Source organism: Carassius gibelio, chromosome A7, assembly GCF_023724105.1.
Source record: "Carassius gibelio isolate Cgi1373 ecotype wild population from Czech Republic chromosome A7, carGib1.2-hapl.c, whole genome shotgun sequence".
In the NCBI taxonomy this organism is placed as follows: Eukaryota; Metazoa; Chordata; class Actinopteri; order Cypriniformes; family Cyprinidae; genus Carassius; species Carassius gibelio.
Genome location: NC_068377.1, coordinates 23,152,746 through 23,173,114, shown reverse-complemented (window position 1 = coordinate 23,173,114; position 20,369 = coordinate 23,152,746). Strand labels below are relative to the sequence as shown.

At 38.2% G+C, this 20,369-nt stretch overlaps 1 protein-coding gene across 2 annotated transcripts; it reads right to left on the bottom strand.

Moving 5' to 3' along the window:
- Window positions 1-738: 738 nt before the first annotated feature.
- LOC128016862 (iroquois-class homeodomain protein irx-5-like) lies at window positions 739-10,902 on the bottom strand. Of its 2 annotated transcripts, XR_008184302.1 has the most exons (4): window positions 10,223-10,887; window positions 8,830-9,235; window positions 6,647-8,313; window positions 739-1,741 (listed from the first exon to the last, which is right to left on the bottom strand). XR_008184302.1 is itself a non-coding variant. In XM_052601719.1 (3 exons), the coding sequence occupies exons 1-3, from the start codon at window positions 10,460-10,462 to the stop codon at window positions 7,622-7,624; spliced, it is 1,338 nt and encodes a 445-aa protein (XP_052457679.1). In that variant the 5' UTR covers window positions 10,463-10,902; the 3' UTR covers window positions 739-7,621. The 2 variants fall into 2 exon arrangements, 1 of the variants encoding a protein (XP_052457679.1); XM_052601719.1 differs by having other exon boundaries at window positions 739-8,313; window positions 10,223-10,902.
- Between the last annotated feature and the right edge of the window lie 9,467 nt (window positions 10,903-20,369).

The window sequence follows — 20,369 nt, the reverse complement described above, 5'->3', positions numbered from 1 at the left end:
ATCCATGTTTGCCTAATAAAAATGTACCAGAAGAGTATGTTGTTGTCTTGTGACCGTCATTGCCAGGGCTCACCTGAATGGTAATCAGACTGAAATTAGCTTGTGTTGAAATCTCTCCTGTGTTCTGTAGCACAGTGTTGTACTGTGGCCCCATTTGCTCTGTGTTTGGCAGGCAGGTGAAATCATGCCATGCTACACCTATCTTGCCCAGATGGCTCCGGCAATCTCAGCCAGAGAATTACTTCTCAGACCGGAAACGGCGCCTTCATCGAAAATGAGGTCAATCGATTAGTCAAGCTTGGGCTGAGGCTTGCCCCCTTTGCTACAGTGTAACAGGTATTATTTGGCAGGGTCCTGTCTGGGGCTATGGGGTTCAGATGACACCTAGCACGGAAGGTTGAAGGGAGGCCACAGTTGGCGTTTTATCAGTTGAAAAAGCCTTGCTTATGAGATTACCTATTCTGCTATTCTGCACACTGCTAATCAAAGAGCAAGCCAACAGTCTCTCGGTTGGCACACAACTAAAACGCAGTTTAGATGGTGTTTAGTAAATTAATGGAAAAGAACAAAGATACTTTGTTGTCAGTAAAACAGAAAGCCAGTGACATACCCACCTTATTTTTAACATAAAGCGTGCAGCCATTTGTAACTTGAATGTATGAGTCTTCTGCTTTGATTGATTTTATTTTTACAAAAACAGTCTTTAATGCTGCTTGATTTGTTATTATTTACATTTATTACTGTGGCGAGTGGGGCGGGGCCGAGAGGCGTGGGAACGAGGAGTGAGGCCAGGTGTAGTGATTGGAGATGAGCTACACCTGCGCCCCACCGCCGGTCTTGAGTCCCACGTAGGAGATGGAAGGATATAAAACTGGAGTGACGACCGTGAAGGACGAGAGAGGACCAGGCCTGGGACATTATTTTATGTGTTTGGCTTTTATTTGTGCGCGTCAGTCGCCATGAGGGGCTGACGCGCTGTTTTGTGTTTATTTTTGTAATTAAAGTTTCATTTTGATTGTGCGCCGGTTCCCGCCTCCTTCTTCCCGATGATTACAAAGGGAATATCGTTACAATTACATTTACATGTTTTTTAGTACTTCCTAATAAAGTCAAGGGGTCCAGTGTTGTTTTGGCACCACCAAATATGGACCAAAAAAGATATACAAACAGAAGACATAAAACTATATAGATTTTGAATGAGTGTGAGTAAATTACAACATAATTACATTTTGTGGGGGAACTGTCCCTGTTTTCATTTCATGAAATGTATTATTCTTCTTATGATTTGCTCTGTGAATTAAATTTTAAATATCTATTTGGACTTGCCAAAGGGATTTTAATGTTTTTTTTGGTGCCCTGACATTTGTTAATTGCTTGTTGTACATCATCAGCAAGTGCCTTCTCTTAATTGGCATGAGTGGGAGTTCAGCAGTGCCCTGTGAAGTGGCTGAAAGAAAGCAGTCACAGGGCAATGCTGCCTCCTCCTCATTTAGTGTATAATGTGTACAGTAGGTCCAGGCGCACAGTGTTGTGACTGAGTAAAGCGTGTCTCCTTCTCATTAATGTTGCCTAAACACACACACACACACACACACACACACACACACATAGAGACACACTGCTGTCTTCACATAGCTCAAAATAACCCCAGTAAAGCAGCAGCCATTTATCTGTATCTGGGGAACTGATCCAATTACAGAGCTTACATTTGCATCCATCAGCCCAAGAGCGGGAAATTTCTCTGTAAAAAAAGAAAAAGAAAAAAAAGAAGACCTGGTCAGCTTCTTGCACTGCCATTAAAAAGCCCCTCATTCTCCTGTATTACTTCCATCATCAGGCTTGGGGTAGTTTCCCAGGTGGGCTGCAGATAATGGCCGCTTATTCCTGCTATCTCACAGAGCAGCGCATCAGAACAGCCATTAGGCTAAATATCAGTGTCATAATGTGGAACAGATGTCTAGAAGAAAGGGATCATTTAAAAAGGCCAAATGTAAATAAACAGGCAGCTTGCAGCCCTCCCTTCATCCCCTCTTTCCTCCGTCCCCCTCTCCTCTCCCCTCGTTCTTGTGGACCCTGTGTAGTGCCCAAAAGAAAACAGTTCATCAATCTTAATCTGAACCATTAAGAATGTAATAATACTAGCCGCTTATCTAGGCAAAGTGGTGCTGTGGGACTCTTAGGACTTGAGCCTAATGTGTTGAAAACGGTCCCTGATTTCTTTCCTTGGAGTGAAAAAAAGTGTTTATATCTGCATTAAAACTAAATATTTATAACATTGTGTTGCTTCGACTTTCCATTGAGCTGATATTTCAAATTACATGTGCTTACCATTAATAGTGGTGACAGGGTATAGTTAACAGAGAAAACATAATTAAACAATTGCAGAATAATTATGCCCGTTTTGTTGTCGTTGTTGTTTTTTTATGTCAAATGCTGAATGTTGTTGTTATAATGCACATTAAATTATACGTTAAATGTGATCTAGTTTTTGTGATACTGATCTTAGATTTAAAAGTAAATATAATTTGGTAATATAATAGTTTCGTTAGACAGGTGGAAGGAAAGGTAACACCTAGTCTCAAGATTAGAAATGAGAGACCAGTTTAGGGTTGGCTTGAATTTGATATTGTGTGGTTTAATATTATTTAACATCTAAATCTTTATACATATATGCCCACACACATACACACACACACACACACACACACATATATACATAGGCCTATATATAATGTAATGTGTGTCTGCATGTGTGTAAGGTCCTATGAGTTAAGTTAATGTATTTTATTTTATTAAATCCACAAATGAAAATTCTGCTCATAATTAAATTTTAGCTTTAAAAGACCGCAGGTAAAAATATGTTTTACTTTCACACCTAATAAAGCCTCTTGATGTCTAAATGTCTCTTATGAATTATCAATTGATTTGTTATTTCTATAAATTCTATCGAAAACGCGGCCGGGTCATTATTCTTCGTTTAAGTTATAAATAAATAAATAAATAAAGTTGGAGGTTTCACTTAAAACACCAGAAAGCTGAAAATGACACGTGTAATCTCTCCCCAGAGAGCCGCGTGCGGGCAATAGGAAAACAGTGGGTGAAGTCTAGGCTAAGGTGGGGGTAAATAGCAGTAAATCACAGCTTGTCACTTCATCTGGCTCAGTTTACAATGTAGCCTACGTCTGCCCATCTGAAATGTGCCTTTAACACGAACGATTTATAAGTGTCGAATGGGCCATGACTTTGCCGAGAACCTGCTCTTTACTTCTACTTCCCCACTCGTTTACTGCGCGAAATGATATATGTCAGAACAACCCTGACAACAGCTCGATTTTTTTCCTTATGGGGAGGTGGTTGGGTGGAGAGAAAATTGGCTAATTTGTGAAAATTACGCCTCATGGCTGCGTCACACTCTTCGTGCTGGAGTAAAGAGAGACTAGAGAGAAACAGCTGGTGTTCATTTTAGCACCCATAATTAATTAAGAGGTTCCTCAGTGGGATTGGATGATTAAATAAAAGGGAAGAGGTATTCCCAGCATGCACTAGCCTGTTGAAGAGGTCAGTTTAGTTTCTTTATAAAGTCTGAGGATGTTGGTTTGACAAGAACGATTCCTTGACAAACAGTTTTTGCGATTATTTCTCTTTTTTTTTTTTAAATCACACTTTTTACAAACAAGGTCCCTTCAAGCTCGTCTCTCTACTTTTCTAGACTAACTAGCCCTAATCAACCAACATATTGTTCACTTCAAGGAGAGACAGAGAAGGGAAAAACTGTTCTGAATTTTGCCAGACTTGCTCTGCTCTTTAGCACAGACGTCCAGGTCAAATAAATCGGTGTTTTTTTACCCATTCGAGCTGAATTTGATCAGCTTGAGTCATGTTAGTGTGGAGGGAGTAGTAGCCTATAGTTGTTAGTTGTTGTCATTTGGAAAACTTGGTCCGGTATATTTTAACGGTTGTTTAGCGCTTAATTTTATCAACAGGTTCTGATCACGCCATAGACTTTACCTGTTTTTTTTTGTTTTGTTTTGTTTTGTTTTTTTCTGGAGAGGCGCAGTCGCTTACTGCTCGATGACGTGGCAGGTGTAATTTAAGATCAAGTTTTCGGTTTTAAACTCATATGTATCCTATTTAATATTAAGCAGGGATGCAACCGAATATTGTTCATAAAAATGATAATTTGGTGCTTGGTTTTGTGAGGTTGTAGACCGTGAAAATGCTATTGCTGAATGATATATGCAAACACATTTAGGAAATATACCCATAAAGGATATTTACTATACACTGAATTTTAGAGCATCAGTTCTGCGTTTTCCCCAACAAATTTATTAAAAATTCGTATATTTAGAAATGTAGCCTGTAAAAAAAATTATGGGATTTTGTGTAATAATTATGAGTGCACGATTTGTAAAATGCTGCTGCGTGAATAAGCTAAATGTCACCTTTCTAATTAAAGTAAATAGTTGGAAGTAAGGGCCTGTCGACACTTGCCTTTCCAATGTATTTTGAGCAGCTTGGGAATTATTGCAGTAAACGCTTTTGTAATTTCGTTATTTCCCCCACCCTTATTCGATATAGCTCATTGCTCAGAACCGATCTTGAAATTAATCCAGATGTTGGCTATAACCAAAGAATGAGAAAACTAAGATAATTTAAATGCCTAAAATGAAGGAAAATCGTGGATGAAGTCCTTTCTGGATACATGGCTCTTTTGAATGCTACTCTTTTCCTCTTAATTATTGTAGAGCTGCCAAGAAGTTTTTTTCGCAGAACAGGAATTTTACACTTTACAATATACTTAATTTATTTAGCCCATCCTTTAGAATCGTCTCAGTCTTTCTATTTTTTGCACACGTGGGAACTGTCTTGCTTTCACTTGACATGCACAAAGTGACTGTGGAACTCTTCCGAACAATGAAACTGAGACTCATTCAAGTGAAAGAGAGCGGGAGAGAGGGAGACGTGGGGGGAAAAAGTTGAACAAAGTCGTGTGGGCTCATTGCGGGGTTCGTGCGGTTATTCATTCTCAAGAAAACACGGACCGGCCGACCCGAATCTGAAAGCTTTCAGGATTAATAAATACATTGTGCCACGTTTAAGATTATTCAAGCCTGTGTTTCCAAATAGGGTATGCTCGATTTTAATATATAGATTTCAGACTAAAACTATTAATGACAATACAGCGAATAACAATATCCAATGTGTCTTTCGTTATAATAATATAATACCCTTAACACAGCAAATTAAAAGACAACCACTGATTTAGCTAAGACTCGTGTTGACCTTTGGAAATTTCTGAAAGTTAAATATAGATTTTTGCAATATAGCCACCTCTCAAAGCTAATTTTAGTTTAAGTTCACATGACTTTTACAGAGTAGCCTACATTAGACATCTTCAGTGTGTTCAAACCTTTCAAATCACCCTATTGTGTCTTTGTCAGCTTTTACACAATCCCCCATATACTAGATGAATTATCCCATTGATTTGCATCATGCGTAAAATGAGATCGTAAATTATTATTTATAATTCAATATTTAAGCCTTGCATATCAACATTAGAAGAGAGGACATTTTCAAAAAAAATTAACAATTCAGCTTAATTAATATTTATTAGAATCATCCGGGAGTAAAATGTAACCATCTGTCTTCGAGAATATAAACTGCTGCTTTTTAAATGTTTAGAAGGGGTTATGCACACACAGGGCATTGCATCGAATGGTTCAACACTTTGAGGGATCAGCAAAGTAAAACATAATTATGCTATTTAACCGGCTGATGTGGTGCAGCGGAGGCTCCATCTCACTCCGAGAGATTAAATATAGCACCCCCCAACCTCCCCCAACTCGCTCAGCTGCCGGGGAAGGACATTAGAGCCAAGGGAATTAAATGAAACCCTGGGGACTTTCAACTGGAGTGCGCAAAGCAAACTATAGAGATTAATGACACGCCCTCCAGTTGAATCAAGTCGCTTCCCGTCCTCACATCCATTATTATTATTATTATTATTACTATTATTATTATTATTATTATTATTATTATTATTATTATTATTATTTAATGCTAAAAATATCCTTCCTATGTAGAGGTTGTGCTAAATTGTCCGTTACATTTTTTTTTTTTTTTTAATTGCAGGCTACTGTCTGCTGGGCCATACTGCGATACAGAAAGGCAATTTTATTAATTATATTATTTTATAATAATTATATTTAATCGAACCATGCTAAATAATTGAACTGATTTGTACATATAACAAACTACAAAACATATACTTTGATTTATTATTATTATTATTATTATTATTATTATTATTATTATTATTATGTTCCAAAGAGTTTATAATTAGCTAAATGTTCACTGAAACCGGTTATAGATTTGAGTTGTAAATAATAATAATAATATTAATAATAATAATAATAATAGCATAAAATGTATTACTAAAACAACTGACATCTTTATTTATCTTTACTGCAATCTCTGTGTGGGATTTTGTATTTCGACAACTCTTTCTGTATTTGCTAAAGCGCACACATTTTTTTTAAAGCTTTTATGGTCTGCTCCACCAGGTTATCTGCGCCTCTCGAAAAAGGTTCACTCACAGACTCTTAAAGAGTTAGGCCTCGAAATTAAGAGCAAGTGTGACACCTACCTGCGGGCGAGGGTAGAAGTGCAGGACAGTATTAAGTAGCAGGACATGCCAGGGGGACATTTGCTTTTCACGGCACCTTGGCTACACTCTTGAAAGCCATCAGCGTCTATAATCCAAAGAACTATTAAGCCTACCCTACCATTTAATGATATAACTGAGCTGTATGCTCCCAGACCCACTCCGCACCGCCGCGCGCCTCTAACCACTTTGCCACGCCTAGGAAATAGTAATGAGGTCTAAATTTGGCATAAAATCGAACTCATTACTGGAGTTCGCCACCTGATTGCTTTGCATATAACACGACGCGGTTGGAATGTAATTGGGTTAAATGACTGCTCGACACTTTTGCCGGTGTTGTCATATCAATATGCATCCGTCGGGGCATCTCTCAGTTTGCCGAATGATATCGAGAAATAGCATTTCAAAATGTGCCACACTTGCTTGCTTTTTTTAAGAGGTAAATCCTGAAACAGTATGTTCCTGCTAATTCCAAGTATTATCACACTGCTTTACTTGGAGACATTTAAGCGTTTAGCAATAACAGCCTGTTTGACCGGTCATGATGTAATTTTTTCCGCAAACAAATAATATCGCTTTAAATTGTGCAGCTATCAAATTCACAACATGAACGCAAACTCCAAAATCAGTCGCTGCATACATTTCCTTTTCATAATTTACTTCAAAGATAGTGTACTGTCCATTTTAAATACAAAATGCTATATTAAATATACATATTAGTCTTTAATACAAATAGACTCAGGCGGCTGCAGCGTTTAAGACAGTTCTTAGAGGTTACATCCTCTTGATTAACCATTCAGAAACTAAGATTTTGAGGATAAGCATTTACTCAGAAAATAATTGTCCTCGGATTTTTTTTTATTATTATTTTTAATCAGAATGCGTCTTCTTTTGCTTCTTCTTTAAGCAACCACAAATAATAAATAAATGTCCGTGTGATTGGCGATGAATCCAGTATTAAATGTTTGACATACCTTTCTTTAGCTCATAAGGTGAGTCTTTACAATTATCTACCTGTGTTTGGCTTCTTACTTTGCTTTCTCTTACCAGAGCCTCGGCTCTGCTTAAAATAGTCTGGTTTAATCCATTGAAATGTGCAGTAGAACTGGTGTTGGTGCCGTGGCTGCTGTGGAGGTGTCCGAAAGTGCTATAGTTCGTGTAGCCTGGGTAAAAAGGGGACGTGTAGTAAATAGGCCGAGAAAGGACAGTGTTATTAGGGAGAGGGCACTGAGGGGAGGACCGGGTCGGCGAGGCAGCGCTGGCTATGACTGTGCTTTGACCCAGCCCCACGGCCTGTGGAGCCTCACTGCTCCCTTTGCACCTGTCCGAAGACGTGGCGATCTCGGCTAGAGACCAGAGTTTGGGTTTGGGCGCCGAAGGGGGAGAATGAATAACAGACGTTACGTTGCTGTTCCCCGTGCTCGCGGCCTGGTCCGGTTCTGAGGACTTTTCTTGCGTAATGAGATCATTTCCTCTGTGTATGACGGAGGGGGAAGAGGTAGTGGGTTTTGCTTGTTCGACGAGCAAATACGTCCGTTCCTCTGTGTCTTTTAATTCCGAGTCTGTCAAAACTGGATCAAGCTCTTTAGCATGTGAATCGTCTTTAAACCTGTCGCATGGTATTTCCCCTGGGTTAATGAGTTTATGATCTGAAAATAGAAAAAAAAAATAGATTTGATAAAGCAAGCTTTGTCTAAAATAACATTTTTCATATTTATATTTTATATATATATATATATTTTTTTTTTGGAGAGAGAGAGAAAATGTTGCACCCATATTTTAAACTGTTGTGTACAGCTAGTTTTACTGTTTTAAAAAAAATATTTCTGTGCAATGAAAATAATCATTTGAAATGTATTATTATTATTATTATTAGTAGTATACTAATAATACAAATAATAATATGGCTGGTGTTATTACAGCTATAAATGAGATGCCGTGCGCCAGCTGTGTCCTTATTATGCAGCTCGAGATAAATGAAGTGCAAAACACCATACGTCACCAGCAATTCACAGTCCATAAGAAGTCAAATTAGAGGAGTTCAAGGTGATTATTACTTAAAGCAATTCTCCCATTATAAATAATATACCACCATTAACCAGCAATCAATTTTGCGCCCGGAGTGGAAACGACTGCAATGAAAAATTGATGATTTTTCCACAGACCTGCCTCTGTGTCTGTGGAGTCTCCCTTGTCCGTGGGCTTGTTTGGCTCGTCGTCGTCGTTTTTCTCGAGATCAATGTTTTCGTCCTCCTCCTCGTCCTCGCTCCGGTTCCGTGGGGTCCAGGTCATCTTGTTCTCCTTCTTTAGCCTCCTCCTGGCGTTAGCGAACCAGGTGGACACTTGAGTGAGGGTCATTTTCGTGATGATAGCCAGCATGATCTTCTCGCCTTTGGTGGGGTACGGGTTTTTCCGGTGCTCATTAAGCCAAGCTTTCAAAGTGGCTGTTGCGTCCCGGGTAGCATTCTTGCGGTAAGCTGGGTCTCCATACGGGTACGAGCCCAAGGGAGCAGCGTAAGGATGATACCCTATAGATCCGGCAATGCCTGTCGTGTGGTCATACGGGGAGCTCTGCAAGAAGCCAAACCAATTGTTTTATTAGCAAAGTATCACTTTATGGACACCTGCGCACAATGTAGGATCAGTTACCAACGCAAAAACACTATAAACAAACACTCCTGCACACACACACACACACACACACACACACACACACACACACACACACACATGCCATATGAATACACTTTAAATCCACTTAATCAAAACAGTAAAGTCCAAGGCCGTGGGGCCACATTCTGTCATTTCAGTTTTGTCAGTTGCCTCATTCCCCTCAGAAAGAATTATTGTGAAATGAAATGAAAAGTAAATCCCCCTTCTTTGTAAACAATCATAAACCTCCCTTCAACAGCTATACTGACTTTTGACAATGTTTATATTCAGATTAGCCAGCTAATTAGAAGTTGCAGCTTTATGTTGGGTCATCTGACAGTGTGTTGTACACGCATTGACCAGCGCTGGCCTACGTGCACGCAATTCATATTTAAATAGGCAGTAGCCTATTTGAATAAATTCATGGTTAAAGACAAAAACGAAACAATTGATATTTTTTTCTTTTGATATCAGGAATTTTTTTTTTCATTCAGTGTATATATATATATATATATATATATATATATATATATATATATATATATATATATATATATATATATATATATTACGCGAAATCATGTTTGTATGTTTTGCTATTTGCATTTCGAATTCGAAGTGAACTGCTTTATTTACTGTGTAAAGAAAATTATCAAATGCCTTTTTGTCTGTTGGAGAACAATTTTCTGTATTTTTTGTACTGCAATAGCCTAAATATTTGAAGTATCATGGAACCCAGTCAAATTCCGCGAATGCATATTTGATTGTTAAAACCGCAGATGTTGCGCAAATGATTTCTGTGTGTCTCAGTCTTGCAACACAATATGCATTACAACAAAGCGTAAAAAAAAAAATATCCGGCAACTTCTAAAAGTAGAAAAATAAGACCGTAAATACTGCACTCACCACATAAGAAGTGAAAGTAGCGGCGGCCGCATCAGCATTGTACGGGAGATGGGAATTATAGCCTGGCGAGGCGCTGGTGAACGCTGTAGATCCGGCATAGGGAGCGAAAGCAGAGCCAGAGGAAGATCTCCCTAGCTCCTCTGTCCGGGGTCCCGATATCACGCTTGTACTGTAGGCAGGACACGAATAGAGTGCCAAAGAGGCGGAAGGCTGATACAAGTAGCCCTGAGGGTACGCCATGGTGAAGAACCAAATATAAGCTTCTCGCTTGAGTTGTTCTCCCTCAAACTCTCACGCGCTCTTTGCGCTCGCTCATAGAGTTCCGAGTAAACAGACCTCCGTCCCGTCCTCCACACGTTGAAATCAGAGATTGAAATTAAATAAAATGACGAATGCATAGACTTCACACTCGTTAATCAGTCGTTGTCCGACTCACACGCGGATTTTCGACTGCTCTCTCACCCTCTGCGCGCGCTGTGACTCTCATGCCGAGCGCGCGGGACAGGTTTTTTTGCTCTCGAATGGGGCTTTGCTTTAGAGAGTGTCTTGCCAGGATGCTAAGTTGGAAATTGAGGATTCTGACGCCTAATGTGAGCCTCTCGCTCCTCCTCTCGGGGTGTAGCCATCGAAGGAAAGGCAAGCTGGAGCTGGGTTACAGCAGCTCAGCCTGAATCGACACACACACACACACACACACACACACACACACACACACACACACACACACACACACACACGCACACATACACACACACACACACACACACACACACGAACTCTCTCTCTCCCTCTTGCACGCCCCCCCCCCCCCCCCCCCCCCTTCTCTGTATACTCATACCCTGGCACTCACTTACAATCTTCCCCGCTATCCCCCTATTTTTGTCTCTAACAAGCCTCAATGCCTTAAAATGAGCAGCTTCAACCCCTGGAAGGCGGTCTCATGCGAGCCAGTATATCAACTTCAAGTTTCCTCATTTTCTAAATAGACGAAGCCTTTATTTTCACACATGATTAATAACAAATGGACTGTTATCTTCTTGGGGACGGCTTGCCAAATACGAAAGGAGATACTACAAGTGCTATTTGCAGTTCTTCATTCTCCTTGGTTTTGTGTGTTCTCGTCGCTCATTTCAAGCTTGTTGAAACATACACTTTTTTTTTTCTTCTCAAGAATGCGCGACATTCTGATCCATCGTGTCTAAGTCATCTGAACACGGATGTTTTGGTGTTGCTTTTAAACGTCATGCGTTTGCAAATGATCATGGATAATTTGGAGGTAGTATATTTTATTACCTCATTGTATTCATTTATAGCTTACACACATTTTTACACTAGCTTTTGCAAAAAAAAGGAAATCCTTAATTTTACAGAAACAAGGACCCGAAAGTGACAGTATGCGTGCTTATTAGATCAAGTCTCAGCGGCAAGAAAGTGAAGAAGTAACTTTTGACAGGTGTTAACTGATTTGTCCGCTGGACAGTTTACGCCTTAGATCCCGGAACAAACCAGATCTTCTTCTCCTTTACACCAAAGCCCCAAGCGCAGACAGATTAAGACCATATAAACCACGGCAAATCCATCACGAACAGGGGCTCTAAGCCCCTTTGATTCAAACAGATATATTTCTCAGTGGAGGAGAATATCCTTATGTAGGCTATTTTATTCTGTTTGCTCGCAGACTATATTATGTGCGTCTAAACTAACAAATAACAAGATGTATATCATACTTTACGTAAATAAATATATCTAAAATGCATTAGGTTAAAACTGATTTTATTTTTATTTAATGCACACGTCATCAAAACAATAAATGATAAAACTCAAAGTACAAGCTACATGTAATGTAATTATTATTATTCTTTATGATTTAAGTGATGTCCACACATAACCTACCCAAATAATGGAAAATGGAGGAAATGGCGCAAAAGTTTGCATTAATAGTCTACTAAATCTACTAATCTACAAAATTTCCTTTACACATATTCACAAACAGCAGGTGAATTGAATAGCCTACATCAGGTAGTAATGATTAATATTAAAAAAGTAAAAAAACAAAAACAAACAAAAAACAAATGGTGGCTGAGGAACTTCAAGTGGGAGTTAGTGGACTGGCTCACTTGTTAAAGTCTCTCTGAGCCGAAAGGGATCGCTGTAGGCGCTGCTACAAAGTGCGTTCGTGAGGTCACGTGTTACAGCACTCTCAAGAGTGAAGAATGATTCGCTCAAACTCAGTGGACCAATGCTAAGTTCAAAGCAAAACAAACTGTAGACATACGAAATTACCGCGATGTGTTAGTAAAGTGTTTTTAACATGTCTGAATGCACCTCCCGTGAGTGTAGCTATATGTATAAATGTAATTCAACTGAGGTGCATACGAGATGACAAAAGCTTATGAGTGTTAGTTCTTGTAATATATATTAAGAGTAAACCAAGATAGACATACATTTTTTTAATTGTCTTTTTACTTTTTTGAATAGAGTTCATATAACAGAAAAATATATATATATATATATATCTAAAATCCTTAATCTCAATTAATACCCCACTTCTTATTTAAGTATTTTTCTCTATCTCTCTTTCTCTCTCTCTCTCTCTGAAGCACAGTTGGAAGTGCACAGTCACCTATAAATAGCGTATCGGTTTCCAAGGATGCCAGGGAGTAGCATATAAATGACGTCAACATTCATTGATAGAGTATTATCGGCAGTAATGAGTTCTTCTTCACCAATAGGATTCGATAAGCATTCTGTTTAGCGATAGTGGAGGGGTGAATGAAAGAAAGCTTGGAAAGAGAAATGCAGCAGGGACTAGTCACACTCTACACACGCCGCATGGCAGAAAGGTAGGAAACTGCTTATTTAACTTAAATTAAATGATTTATATAATAGCCTCATCAGAGCAGTAAGTGGACGAACACTTGAACAACAGCGCCTTTGAACATGTTTTAGCATAGGGTTCTTCTATTGAAATAGTTCGGCTTATTTACCCGAGATGCTCCCGTGAACTCCCAGACTGGACGGCAAGGGGAGGTGTAGGCTTATGTTAGGATGTGCGCTCAGTGATGTCTGTTATTTTCTTTCGCTTGTTTTATGATGCACGCTTATGTTTCCAATTATGCATGTTTCTAATGACTTGGCGTGCAGATTTGAAAGAGTCGGAATCTTTGCACAATAATACAATATGTCAAACGACATATAACTAAGACAATAAAATACATACATAAATGTAAAAAAAAAAAGTAGGGGGATATATTTTCAGTGGTGTTTTTCCACTAAAATGCCTGAGGGAAACGACATAATTTAATATGGATTTAGAAACTATTATTATAAAGCATTATCTATTATAGCAGACTAATTGCTTCTCGCGTTTGCGCGCAGAATGGGCTGGTTAAATAAAGTTAGTTAACATGAAGTGCATGACAGGTTTCCTCGGGGCACAAGGTTAGGCGTGTCTCTCCCGACAGCAGTGGGCTGCCGGCAACATGTACCTCTCTCTGTGTCCCCCTCAAACGGATTTTAGCCACTTCAAATCTGCCCTAAACCGATTAGTTGACGCCAAATATTCTTTGATGTATTAGCTAAGGGGTTTTGCCACTCTGAAGCCAATTGAAATTCTAAACAGTCCGCGCTAATGCTTTGGGGAGATCCGTAGCGAATAATGGATGTGATTTATTTTTGACCTTGCCATTTTTATGAAATGATTAAACACATGTGCACAAGTAAACCCTATTCCCTAGCAGCAAAGCAACATTCTACAACTAATTGTTATTAATATCATTATTATTTTGTCATTAAACGGTAAAATAAACTTCAAAAATAAATGTATAGTTAAAATATATTTATATTCTGTATTAGAAATTATATAGCGTGATACACCGTGCACACAGAATCCATGCACAGTTGAAAGAGAAAGGCATTTTATTAATCATGTCTTTAATGATTTTTTAGTCATTATGTGCTTTTTTGATGCTTTGAAACACTTCTGTTTTTACCAAATCTACTTGTCTATAATTGAGTGCAAAATTTATTTTTTGGAAAAATGCTCAAATTATTGTCTTCTACAGATTGTTATTAATACTTTGAAAGCAAATATCAAAGTGAAATCAATGTTTGTCATCCTTTCAACTACTTAAAAACTGTGCATACAATTTTTGATTTAATGAATAAAATGCATGCATAACCCAGGGAAATATATAAATGTTAATATCAGTTCGTTTACAACATTATGAGTGTAAGCATTTGATTGTATACACATCCATGTGTTTATTCATAACAATGGTGCTTGTAATGGAGCACTTCTAACCATGTCTATGTAAGCAGGGCACAAGATCAAAAGGGGCAACGCTGACCCTTTAAAAGAGCAATCTAAATCTGTCAGTTCTCTATATTGAAACCACCTAGAATGTTGATGCAGGAGCTCATTTATTTTAAACATGATTACTCTGGTATTCTTTCCTGCCTTCTGGAACAGGTGTGAAAATACCATGAGGGACTTAGCAGATTTAATCGACTTGCTGATTCTCATCATGATAGCCTTTACCACCCCAGTCAATTTTAAAGTGTTCATATGGCAGAGATAGACTTGGGTCCCCCAGCTGTGGCTCCATATTCCCGGTAGTCTTCCTCAGAGGCCCCTGGTGACTGACAGGCCGTTAGCCAGGCTAAATGATGTGATGATGAGCTTTTTATGAGAATGGATTTAGAATTGAGAGATTTCAGACAAAGATTGTGTGCATTTCTCTCTCGCGTTCTTTCTGTCTCTCATCTCCCTCCCCGTCTCTCTCTCTCTCTCTCTCTCTCTCTCTCTTTCTCCTGCCAGTTGGCTAGATTATGACTGATTTGGTTGAAATGGGTTGTAAGAAGCAGACGTTGATTTTTAAAGTTGGATCCACAACATAGAAATCTCAGTATCTGAAATTCTCTCTCCTTCCTGTGTCATTCTTTGCTCTGAGATCGAGAAAGCACCGTAATGCAGTCTAGTCAACGATGAGACAAATGACCTGTAATGCTATTTTGAAATGAGTCAGTAAGCTGATGGACTAAAGGAATATTGATTGAGCCTAATGAGGATTGAGTGTTGGGAAAACAAGCTTTTTCAGGGTTTTGCCAACTCATCTCATATCAGCACTAAGGCACACAATGATACAATGCACTCTGTACAACAGCAGTACTGCTGCAGATGCCAGTGTACTGTAAGGGCTCATTTGCTGTCTGTTGATATATTAAATCAGACACCACCAGCCTGTATGTGCACACATGTAAAGGCTGTTACGATCAGTTAGTTGCGGGAAAACATTGTTCCTAAAAAGTAATCTGACAACAGATATTTTGGATGGTCACATTTTGTGAGCGCATAAAAGAGCCTTTAGATATCATAGGTAGATTTTAGTAGATTTTTATTTAAAAAATTTTTTTTTTTTAGGTTATACAGATGTTTAACTTAATAATTGGTATTACAGTCACTGAATCCTAACTTAAATTATTGTTGTATTCAATCATAACTTAAATTATTGTTGTATTCACCACTGGTTTTAAGATGATTTTTTTCAGCTTTGTATGATGGAATAAACCTTACCATTGCAACTTCAGTCTTAAAATGCAGAAGCAACTTCAATAGATTCTGATAATTTAGACGGTCTTTACATTGAAAAACTTTAATAAAAAATAATATTGTTTAATTTATATGCTAACATTCCACAGCTTAAGGACACTTTACATTGGAGATAGAAATAATGTTATATGTGATTTATAAATTTTAAGATTTAATGGTTTGTTTGAATGATAAGCTGAGTTTTATTTCTGAATTTGAAAACTGGCTAATGAAATGCAAACAACCAGTAGTAGTAACTTAGTCGTAAGAGCAATGCAGTTTGTTAAGTAAACATGAATAAAGGAGTTTTGTTCGGATGGTGGTTTACAATTCTTGGCCGACCAACATCTGCCTGAATGTATGTCATTTGTGTTTAGATGATTTCTACAGCTTGTTTTGAAATCAAAGTTTCTTATGTATAAGTTCTCATATAAACAGTTGATAAACTGCTGTAGAAAGAAAAGTATCTTTACAAGGCAGAGTCTTCATTAAAAGCCTCACTGAGACTTAAAATCTTAGCAGTCCCTGATCTGTCAAAGTGCCCTTTAATTGGTGTGAGAAAACAAGCGGCCACAGTTGTTTTACTTCTGACTGCAGTTGCCAGTGTTCACTGCATGCTAACATGACCTCCAGAGGATTACAGTAAATGTAATTAAACTTATTTTCTCTAACACTTGTTTAATAATGCTGGTATGAAAAGATTTAAGGTAAAGTGAATAATAAAGAAGATTTTAAGGATGTTTACCTGGTGTGTTTTTACATACAGTCCCAGATTGCTTTAACATTATCTTTGTTTTGCTATCATCACACCATTTGGTACACTCTTTCAGCCACAGATCATTCCTTTTTTTACCAAAGCCCTCCTTTCGTCCCATTGGTCAGCGTTGTGCCGCTCTCCATCCACACAGTTTGTGTCCGGCTCTGAGGTCTGAGTGAGTCGTTAAGAGGCTCCTGGTTCCAGGTAATCAGCTGAAGCTGCTGCATATTCTACTCTCCTCTTCCGCGAGCAAGCGGCGTGATGTTGTTTTGTTTTCTTTGAGCAGCTCTTAGATGCCATATCCTCTTACAGTTGCTCAATCCCAGCAGCCATGTTTCATAAACATCCAACGGAAAACAATCTCTGCATTTGAAATGAAGATGGCTTTCTCTGCCTGCCTCTCTGCATACTGTACTTGCCCTCTCACATTCTCTCCCCGACGCTTTTCGCAGCAGAGGTGTTAGGTTTCTCTCCACTGTCTGTGATACATTCAAACAGCTAACCGATCAAGTCTCTGTGTTTTGAAGTCAGGTGTAATCTGCAACAACAGTGCGAGCAAGGTCTCATTCCCCATTTGTTCCTCATTAGGATGATATCACTGAGGTGCTGGATCCAAATGAACTGTTTTGTTATGCTGCTATAGTACATGATATGGCCTCTCATAATACATCAAGGAAGCTTAGGATAATGCCAGCCAGTCATAGTACTTTATAAATATACAGTAGGTGTTGGTTCTTTTAAAATATAATGATGTATTAATGCTATATTGCTTGGAAAATAATTATACAGAAATCATAAAGAGATAAATACACCATGTTAAATTATTTCAAATGCTGTTAGAGAAGGAGTACATTAGGAGTCTGAAATTCTCCATCTACATTTCATAGAGTTTCCCCACCCCTGGTTGGCCGTTTGAGCACATATTGCTGGTATCAGTCCGAATGCCTCTGAGGAACTTCTCCATTGTGAGTCTGTGCATCTATTCCCCAGTTGTAGCATTCAAGCATTTGACTTTTTATATGCCGATGATCTGTTTGCATAACCCTCTTCCTTGCCTCCCTTCTCCCTCAGGGAGGATCTATTTTAGTGTGACACACTGGTATCTGCAGGTGTGCTCACCTTTCATTTCCCATAAGCATCCGTAACCCAGAGAAATGTGGTTCCACCCTTGCAATAAATAATATAGCATTGAGATCAAAGAGCCACTCGTCTCACCTGTGCTCACTCTCTAGTCCCATCACAACAAAACCTTGAAGATCTCGCCAGAGTTCCATTGTAACTCATATTAGACTCTACTTAAAGAGCTAGTTCACCCAAAAATAATTTTTTACCTTCATGTTGTTTCAATCCTAGATCACTTTCTTTCTTTTCTTTTCTTTTTTTATGTATAATGAAATGTTTTCATTGTAGGTACAGAAATATAATGAGACATTTTTCTGTATATACTGTATATATTCTTTTTTTATTATTATTGAATGGTATCCATCTGTTTTATAACTCAGTAGGGCCAAGGTTTTTTTTATGTTTTTTTATTTATTTATTTTTTAATTTATTTTATTATAAGCAATGCGATTTTTTTTATTTGTATTTTATGATTAAGTAAAGCAACTCACTATAAAAACATTGCTCACCGTCTCAGACATATTTGTTTCTCTGTAGCCTGTTAATGAAGGCAAAAGAGAAGTGTGTGTGCAGTGAGTGTAACCAATGAAGTGTGTCGCTATGCAGATGAGATTCTCTTCAGACAACATCAGTGTGTGAGCAGCACTCCGTGTAATGACTGTAGCGGACGCTTTGGTTCTCATAGTCCTTCCCAACACTGGGAAGAACTGTTGAGTCGGCGTCTGAATATTTTGAGTGAGGCGAAAGGAGGGGAAGTTAGGAGGTCCCTCCATGCGGGAGACAGTAGAGATACGGAGAGGTGAAGGCTCTGCTTCCGTCCTTGAGGGAGCCCATTTAAACAGCTCTGAAAGTGAAGCTAGACAGCACCGGGAGTCATCTCTCTGACTGGTGCTGCGAGCAAGAGAGCACAGAGAGAAAAAAAGATGGAGGTGGTTGGGAGGCATGGCTTTCCCAAATTTCCTTTTTTACTGTAAATATTCACCTAATTCCCGTTCCTTATGTTAATTTTGTGTGTGTTTTTCTTTATTTTGCACAGGTCCTGGTGGAGAGAGAGAGGAAGTGGGATGGAGACAGAACTAGAGAGAGGATGAGGGAAAGCCCATAATGCTGTAATGCCCATTAGCTGGATTTCACGCACTCTCTCTGATCTGACTCACTGACAGAAGCCTCTAAGAGACTATAATGAGAATGTTTGGCAGGATTCTGGATGTTTGCATGTGTGTGTGTGTTTTATATGTGGGTAGTGTGTATCAGTGTCAAGGTGAATTCAGTTTTTATGTGCTCTGCTCATCAGCTGTGACAGAAAATAATAATATTTGATATGATGCATGCACCCACACATATTCCCCTCATACATTATTATTCTTTGCCAAAAAAAAAAAACAAAAAAAAAGAACATCAAATTCTTGCTTGGTATTGTACATTTTTTAAATGTCAGATGCACTGAGCATTAATTTTAGTGATGTATATTAAAATTATGTCCAAAATCAATGTCAATGATTTTTGTTTTAGCCAATAAAAGGAAAATATTATAATTGTATAAAATATTGCAAATATTACATGTCAGCACAACATTATAATATGTAATAAAAATTATGTTAAGTTTTGTATATGTATATATATATATATATGTATATATATATATATGTATATATATATATATATATATATATATATATATATATATATATATATATATATATATATATATATATATATATATATATATATATATATATATATATATATATATATATAACTGTATATATTTGTGAATGGATAATTTATTATAAACATTCCAAAAAATATATGAATTGTCCATTTGATTTCATGGGAACTTCCCCTCGAGAACTTAAAGGAATCAAATTGTGGTTGCAGTAGATCAACCTAATTAACTCCTTAACATTTTTAACATGTTGAAACACAGCTTCAGATTGCTTTGAAAGTGTCATGTCTGTCATCATTATGAAATATTAACAGTGTGTTTCTTTAATTCCTTAAATGGCAAAAATTACTAAAAAACACCCCATCCACTGCTACCCACCCCCTCTCTCTCACTCTCTCATTTTATTTTACACAAATTAGCTCTGGTCCTGGAGGGCAAAATGACAAGAGGTTACTGGGAGACTATGTGTTTAATTAATTGAAAAATGCTCAAATTGCTCTTATAGTTGTTATTGGAGGTGAAAAAATGGAATCCATGTTGCCAGTACTGAGGCGTAATTAGCTCCTGGGGGATTGGAATATTTAGCATTAGCAATGTTGCTGCACTTAGGACACAAATTTCTGTTTTCATAATGAAGGGCCGGGGCTGTCGTTTAGGACAGCTGTAGTTTGTGGGGGTGGGAATGTTGAGGGTTTGGCGGTCCTGTGCAAAGGAGAGAGACACCCTGTCTGCCCCCCCCCCTCTCTCTCTCTCTGTATGTGTCTGCGAAGGATATGGCAGCAAGGGTTCCCAGGGGCCACACATTACCCAAAGTATTTAAGTTTCCAATTAAACTAAGAACCAGCTACCACTGCAACAAGCTTGGAAACAGCCAATGAGATTCCACACACAACTCTGAGAAACCGTGTCCCATAGAAGCGAAGGAAAGGACAGGGAAAATAATTTGTTTATTTAAACTTTAACTTTATATAGACTTCTTTTTTTCAGTATGGAGATGGTTGGGAGGGAGAGA